Genomic DNA, 7286 nt, shown 5'->3' on the forward strand with positions numbered 1-7286 from the left:
ACACACACACACACACACACACACACACACACACCTATACAACCACAAAGACTTTTTATCCCTGAGACTCATAAAACCTTTTTAACTCCATCATCGTTACAGCTATTTTTTTTAAATATAGATAACTGTATTTTATAATTTTCTTGTAAAGCTCTTTGGTCATCACCTATTGATGTTAAAAGTGCTCTAGAAATCATTTTTACTCAACGAGAAAGGTAGAAAAAGGTCTCACCCTGGGGTCATTGATGCCAGTGATGCGCTCCTCAGGCCGGTCCAACACAAGGAAGGCTGCCAGGTTGGCAGTATATGATGCTACAATGATCATAGCGAAACCTGCCCACACCATACCCAGAATCCTCGCTGAGAAACTCCTGGGAGCTCCTGCGCACAGGCACGCACACACACACACAAATTATCAGTCTTGTAGGAAGGATTATTGGACAGGAAGTATGAGATCAGAGGAACACCAACCTTCTCCTATCCCAGAGTTCAACAGCACTCCCCATGAGAACCACATGGCAGAGGACAAGGTGAGGGCGTCTTCTTCTTCTTCTTCACTATTTACTTTAAACCTTCCAAACGGGCTGCAGAATCACACATAATATATATTGAATTTTACATAACTGTTGTTGTAATTTATTCAATTCAAGGCCAGGTTCACATGTGCCTTCAAACAGAACTGAAAATGCACAAAGATCACCACACCGCAAAATCTTCTTCAAACAATTTCAGTGCAAAATCTAGAAATATATATTTTAGAGTAGGGCCGCACAATTATGGCCAACATGATCACAATCATTTATTACAATTATTCATCGATATTAGGGACAAATAATGTTTTATATCTACAGTGCATCTCCTAGAAGCAAAACATGACAGCTGAAGTCTCGAGGACCCACAAGATCTCGCAAATTCACGTGGAATAGAACCAGAAAAAACAACAACAGTTTGTTTCCATCCAAAGGAGTAGAGGGAAAACAACTCTGTGCTGTGTTTTCAAGGTTTAGTGCAGGGAAATGTGATCCGCCCTGAGCCGCTCCATTTTACTTTGAAAATTAACCAAATGTTTTATTTGTTTCTATGCTCAACGTCCTGTCCCACACTATCTGCCGTGTGTTGAATTGCTGAGGAGCTCTCCGGCATCCGGAAAAAATAGATGCTCTGCGTATCTGCTCCAGATTGCTGGATCTGGGACGGAGTCGTAACGTAGCCATTTCGCAGTCAGTGAAAATACACACATTGACTTTAATGGAAACCTTACGACTCCGCCGCATTTCCGGAGCGGATCCGCAGACATTACGCAACCGGTGGAAATTGGGAGTTAAACGTTGATCATGTTAATTTAATCGGGATTGAGATTAATATTCGAATTATTGTGCAGCCCTATTCTAAAGTGGATGTGAGGTCTGCTATGCACATTAAATGTGTTTCTTTGAAATGTATTGAGTCCTTTGAGCTGAATTGAATGATATTGTTGCGAGTCATATTGCACTTAATTGTTTCGTATCGCATCATACTCTATTAAATGTTGTGACATCGTGTCATACTTTATTGTATTTTATTTTATTGTACAGTGTGATTATTTGAACCGGTCTAACAGGTAACAATGCCACCACGTGGACCGACTGACCATGTCAAACCATACAGTGTGTTCTGTACAGCATTGTGTTGTAGTATTGTACTGTGATGTATTATAATATATTACATTAAACCATGCTGTTACCTGAACCGGTCTAATAGGTAAAGCATCACTGCCACCACATGGACCGACAGACCGACTAACAGCCACAGTGTGCTCTGGAACGGCTGCATGAATGAATCCAGAGTACTGCGAGGGATTTCCTAAACACCCAAACAAAGATTTAATCATTAGGTACAATAAAAATAATGAGGCTTAAAACACAAGTTGATCAGTCGATTCTGCTCCCAGTCTGTGGTGTTAGTTTGCACATTTCTGATATTGTGTGCATTCGGTTTTTGTACCTTATTGATAATCTTTATTGTTTTGTTAATTTGCCTACTTTGTACTGCAACTGCTGCACAATGATTTCCTTCTCAATAAATACAGTTTTATCTTATCAGCAGTTCTTTGTTTTTTTTCAGAATTAACCCAGTAACACCAAACCAATGAAATAGGTTCATTAAACACACAAATGAATCTGTGATGATTTCTTGGTACCTTACATCCACAAACTACAAGTTAATGTCATGTTCATTTCTACCCCCTAAACCAACAAAAACTGATGTGAGATTTTTTACTCAAAGCCATTAAAGCATTTGACAACACTTGACTTGTATGTTAAAAAGGAATCATCCTGACGTTGCCCTTGAGCTAGACAGTTATGTAGAACAGAGTTAGCATCTGTAGCTGAACACCATGTAACAACTGACGACTTCATATCTAAACCTAGGCTCAGACGAGTTGAGGGTCGATGGAAACTATTGACCGGACTGCTGTGGAGCAGATTGCTGGCTGTGAACTGGGTCAGTCTGACCTAAAACATCCCAAAATATCTTTCAGAGCAGCGGGGCAGAGACAGAAGCTGTGAGGAGGTTCAGGCATCAGCTCAGTTTGACTCCATCACACTGAGAATAACAGGTGCTTTCTCTTCTGCTGTTTGTTCAAATCTTTTTCCACTGCAGTACGTTTAAAACCTGAACTTTGCTTCTGCTCAGAACCAGAACTTTAAAGATGCCGCAGGTTCATTCTACCCATTATGGACAGATACTGAACTGAATGGTTTCCCTAAAAAAATTCTCTTTTTAAATTGTTGTATAATTTGGTTAAATCTTTTTCATGCGTGTTGGTGTCTGACACTCTGACAGCTCCACAAACGCTGAAAAAGCCTGAGGTCTTCACTCCGTCTTTAAAGGGCCGGATGTCCTGCTCCACTGATGTAACAGTGAAATAATGCTTAATGGTGTTGTGTTGTTGTCACATCTACTCGACAAATCGCCAAACCTAGAATTAGATTTTGGGCATTTTCAAACCTGCATCGTTCAGTCCAGTTGAATTGGACTATGGTTGTTTTTCACTACAACTGGCTTGCACCAATCTCACCGTTGTTGTACTCGGGTGAGTACTACAACAACCGGACAGAGACCATTCACATAAAGTAGTCTTGGCCCAGTCCCAAACCAATTCCGGAGCGTTTGTCTGTAATAGAAACGTGACCCGATCTGAGAAAAACAGTTGTTGGTAGCCACCGTTACCTTGCCTGTTGGTTTGGGGACTACTGTTTCGAAGCTTTGAGTTCTGCATTTTGGCTGTCGCCATCTTGTTTTTTTGGATCCAGAAATGACCATATTTGAACGAGAGGGTGGAGCTGGGGAGGAGCGAGGGGTGGATCTGACTCAGGACACTGTGCACTGCACAGTGGTAGTGACTTGTCATTCCAAAGGTAACCCCGTCCTAAAGTGAAACCCTGTTTTATCATATATTGGAAAATAAATGGGTCCATAATTTGACATAATTTACATCTTTCTATACTGAAGAAGACTTGAAACTAGTGACTGAGTCATTAATTCATTAGGAAAATGTTTACTGAGTTACTAAATCAAGTGAGAAGAAGGCCATTTTATAATAGACTTTTATACAGTCAGACTTCTTATTAGAGCCAGTGGAAATTGACCCCTGTTAGCAATTAGAAATGATATTTACTGATATAATGATATTTAAATTAATATTTACACATCTGACCAATGAGAGGAAAGAACGTTTTCACCTTGTTGAAAGGGAAGCATTTTGGTTAGTTTGGATTGGTTTTTGTGGTGAAAAGAAACCAAACCAACTAGGTAAACACGGTAACCGACTCATCCAGTGATTCAGTCCAGATGAAACTCACTGTAGGTCTGAAACACCTCCTGAGCTGAATCCAAAGATACAAGAACAGTGAAGCAGAGATACTAAACACAAGTTATAAAATAAGACTGGACTGACCTTCTTGACGAGGATGGTTAGCCCCTGGTATTTAAAGGGTTTGGAGAACTCAATGTACTGAGCACGCTCGTTGTTGATGGTGAGGGGAGCGACGATCATGTCGGCCAGACCTCCTAAAAGCTCCCCCATCATTCCGTTCCACTCCTTCTTGTTACTGTTGTTCACCTGCAAAAGGACGGAGGACAGTTCAGGTCAGAGCATCCTGCACAACTTCAGGGACATAAATGTGTTTAATGCATCTCATTAAAAATAGTAAGGCTGGGCGTTTTGACAATAAGTTTTATCAAAACGATATTAAAATGTCTATTGTACTTGTTTTTCTATGTTGTTTTAATTGCAATGTTGAAAAACCAGCAGCCAAACTGAGTTAAAGCAATTTTCTTGTCATATATTTATACAAAAGTACACAGAAATAGGCGTTACCATGTGGTTATTTTCGTATAGACTGATTATCATTTGTAGTTGTTGTGATTTTCTTTTTATACATATTTAATGAGCATTGCTGGAGGAGCCTGAGAACAAAGTCTGCTTCTCTGTAATTGTTGTGCACATGACAATAAACAATAAAGACCTTGACACTTGAGGAGTTAGTCCTGAACTAATCTTTCCCTGTGATAATTTATCTTTCAGGAAAAGGAAGCAGATTTACAAATAAATCTGTAAAGAGAAACAGGAGGAAGAGGAGGAGGCTCTAGAGAAAGAGAGCAGACAGACTGGAGAGAATAAAGATGGAGGAGAGGAAGAGAGATTGTGTCATTTGGAGTAGCTAAGAGAACAGCAGAGAGTGAGAGACAGACAGACAGAGAGAGAGAGAGAGAGAAAGAGAGAGAGAGAGAGTGTGTGAGAGAGAGAAAGAGAGTAATGACTAAATGTCTCTCAGCCTCAACAAGGTCAGAGTCAGGGACGGAGCTGTGGTTGCCATGGCAACAAGCCTCAGTGATGTGCTTGTGGTGAATCAGTAAACAGGTCAGAGAGAGAGTGAGAGAGAGAGAGAGAGAGATAAAGTCATAGCGACATCCTCGCCGGAAGTTTCACCCAGATGTAATGTCATGTGAATGAATGCTAGTTCAGTATGTCTAATATATACAGTATATATATATATATATATATATATATATATATATATATATATATATACACACATATACATATATATATATATATTTATATTTAAAACAGCTGGTGGAAATGATCCTTCAGGCGCTGTCCTTAAACCACTTCAGAAGAAGAAGAGGACAGAACGAGATACCAGCAGTACTGAAGTGCTGGGAATACATCAGGAGTACTTAAGTCAGTAATATGCACACCGGTGTTAAAAACAAACATATTTCTGTTAAACATTACTAACGAATTTGTTGCTTTCCATCATTGTTGCATTATTATTGCAACTATAATCATGTTCAGGATGTTCAGGAGTTTTAGTCAAGGTCTCTAATTACTGCGTTTGAAATCCCAAACTCTGCACAACATACTCAATATGTGTATTATCATTAAACACACTTTTGTAACTAAACAGTATTATGTATTTTTTCAGAAAGCACTGAGCTGTAATTTCCACGCCCCTTCAAGAAAGTTTGGAGATCTGTAACCATGGTAACCTGTGCCTTTCTTTACTGACATTGCCAGATAATGCTTAAATTACTGGAAAAGGTAAGAAACTAGTCAAACAGTCGAATATGTAAAAATCACTGATGAAATCACTGGTAAAAATTTTACAGCCAAATTAGCTGTAAGCTAAACTAACGTTACTTTACGTGCAGTGCCTTAAATCCTTGTAAAACAAGATTATCATCTGCGCATGACGGATCGTGCAGGCAGCATACATCTGGTACCGACAAGACACCAACACTATCGCTGACTAAGACTGCAGTGATCATCTATTCTGAATGTATCTATTTAAATAAAAACAAATCACCATTTCCTCAACAGAAAAAACTTTACGATCAATAATGTTTGAATAGACATTTCTGTGGTTTACTGATGTTCAGTTCTAGTGTCTAGAGTCTTTCTCTCAACACACACGCACACACACACACGCGCACACACACACACACACACACACACACACTTACACACACACACACACACACACACAAACACACACACAGAAAGACTTACGCGCTCTTGAGTGCCAAATTTCCCATCAGCGACCAGGTGAACTTCGTAGGTGAAGTTCATGCTCATCGCCAGCTTGATGAGCAGGTCAATGCAGAAACCGTAGCAACACTGAGGGACGATGGGCTGACCTGGAGACACACATACAAAGAAACGAACACACACACACACACACACAAAGTAAAGAAGTGGTGTGCACAATTGTGTGCACCTACTGTATCATTGTATCTTTGTGAGGTCCAATTTCAGTTCGTCACATCTTCTGTATTCAAATAAATGTGTGTGTGTGTGTGTGTGTATGTGTGTGTGTGTGTGTGGATGGGAGGGAGAGAGAGTGAGAGAGAGCAGCTGAGCGAGCAAGAAAGAGAGAGAGAGACTTTTTGCTCCCCTGTGTGGGATTTAAAATTCCGACTTTGACCCGACATTACTCTTTATTTATCCTGAATTTTTTCTAGTCTTGTGATTTCACTGGGTCACCACTAAAACTAACTTTAAACCAGGTGTGTGTGTGTGCCTGCGTGCGTGTGTGTACCTGGTGTGGTCCCGTTGGGTCCGGTACAGATCACCTTTTTGATTAAGACTCCGTTGACGGTGTACTCCTCTTTACAAGTCCCATCAGTCTTTGTTGGCTTCACGTAAACAAATGGCTCCTGATGGATCGTTACAATCTAAACACAAACACACACACACACACACACACACACACACACACACACACACACACACACACACACAGTCATTATGGCTTTAGCTATACTTGTAGAAACTGGGAGTTTAATTTATAACGAAACATCAGATTTTTTAAACTCTCCATTTTTTGTTTGTAAAAATCTTAATTTGGAAAGTAACTGAAGTTTTCAGAAAAACTTGAGTTGACCACAACAATAACAAAGTTATTGTATAAACTGCAGGCCAGTTTTTTTCAGTCAAATTAAAAATGTCCTGACTTGTTTTTGGATTTGTGTGAATTTGCTTCCATTTATATCTTTGCAATGACTTTATATGCAATTGTGCTGATTGTAAAATGTACTAATTCACCTTTACAGCAGTAGCAGTAGTTTTAGTTAGAACAATAACAGTAGCATCTGCAGTACCTTCAGTTTAGTCGACATCTGGTATCCAACTGGTTTCTCTGTCTCTCCCCCAGGCCAGATGATCTTTCTCTGAGGGTTCATCACAACCTAAAAACACACACATACACACACACACACACACACACACACACACACAC

General features: G+C 39.8%; 1 protein-coding gene across 4 annotated transcripts in view; it reads right to left on the reverse strand.

Moving 5' to 3' along the window:
* The window catches only part of grin1b (glutamate receptor, ionotropic, N-methyl D-aspartate 1b), a 44709-nt gene that overhangs the window by 9716 nt on the left and 27707 nt on the right, over positions 1 to 7286 (reverse strand). For all 4 annotated transcript variants that reach the window (XM_034872003.1, XM_034872002.1, XM_034872001.1 and 1 more), the window contains 7 exons: positions 7150 to 7236; positions 6588 to 6723; positions 6059 to 6186; positions 3941 to 4105; positions 1724 to 1842; positions 472 to 584; positions 233 to 381 (listed from right to left, as the gene is read on the reverse strand). In XM_034872003.1, coding sequence (XP_034727894.1) covers positions 233 to 381; positions 472 to 584; positions 1724 to 1842; positions 3941 to 4105; positions 6059 to 6186; positions 6588 to 6723; positions 7150 to 7236 — 897 coding nt within the window. The remainder of the gene's footprint in view (positions 1 to 232; positions 382 to 471; positions 585 to 1723; positions 1843 to 3940; positions 4106 to 6058; positions 6187 to 6587; positions 6724 to 7149; positions 7237 to 7286) is intronic.

This window comes from Etheostoma cragini, chromosome 5, assembly GCF_013103735.1.
Source record: "Etheostoma cragini isolate CJK2018 chromosome 5, CSU_Ecrag_1.0, whole genome shotgun sequence".
Lineage (NCBI taxonomy): Eukaryota > Metazoa > Chordata > Actinopteri > Perciformes > Percidae > Etheostoma > Etheostoma cragini.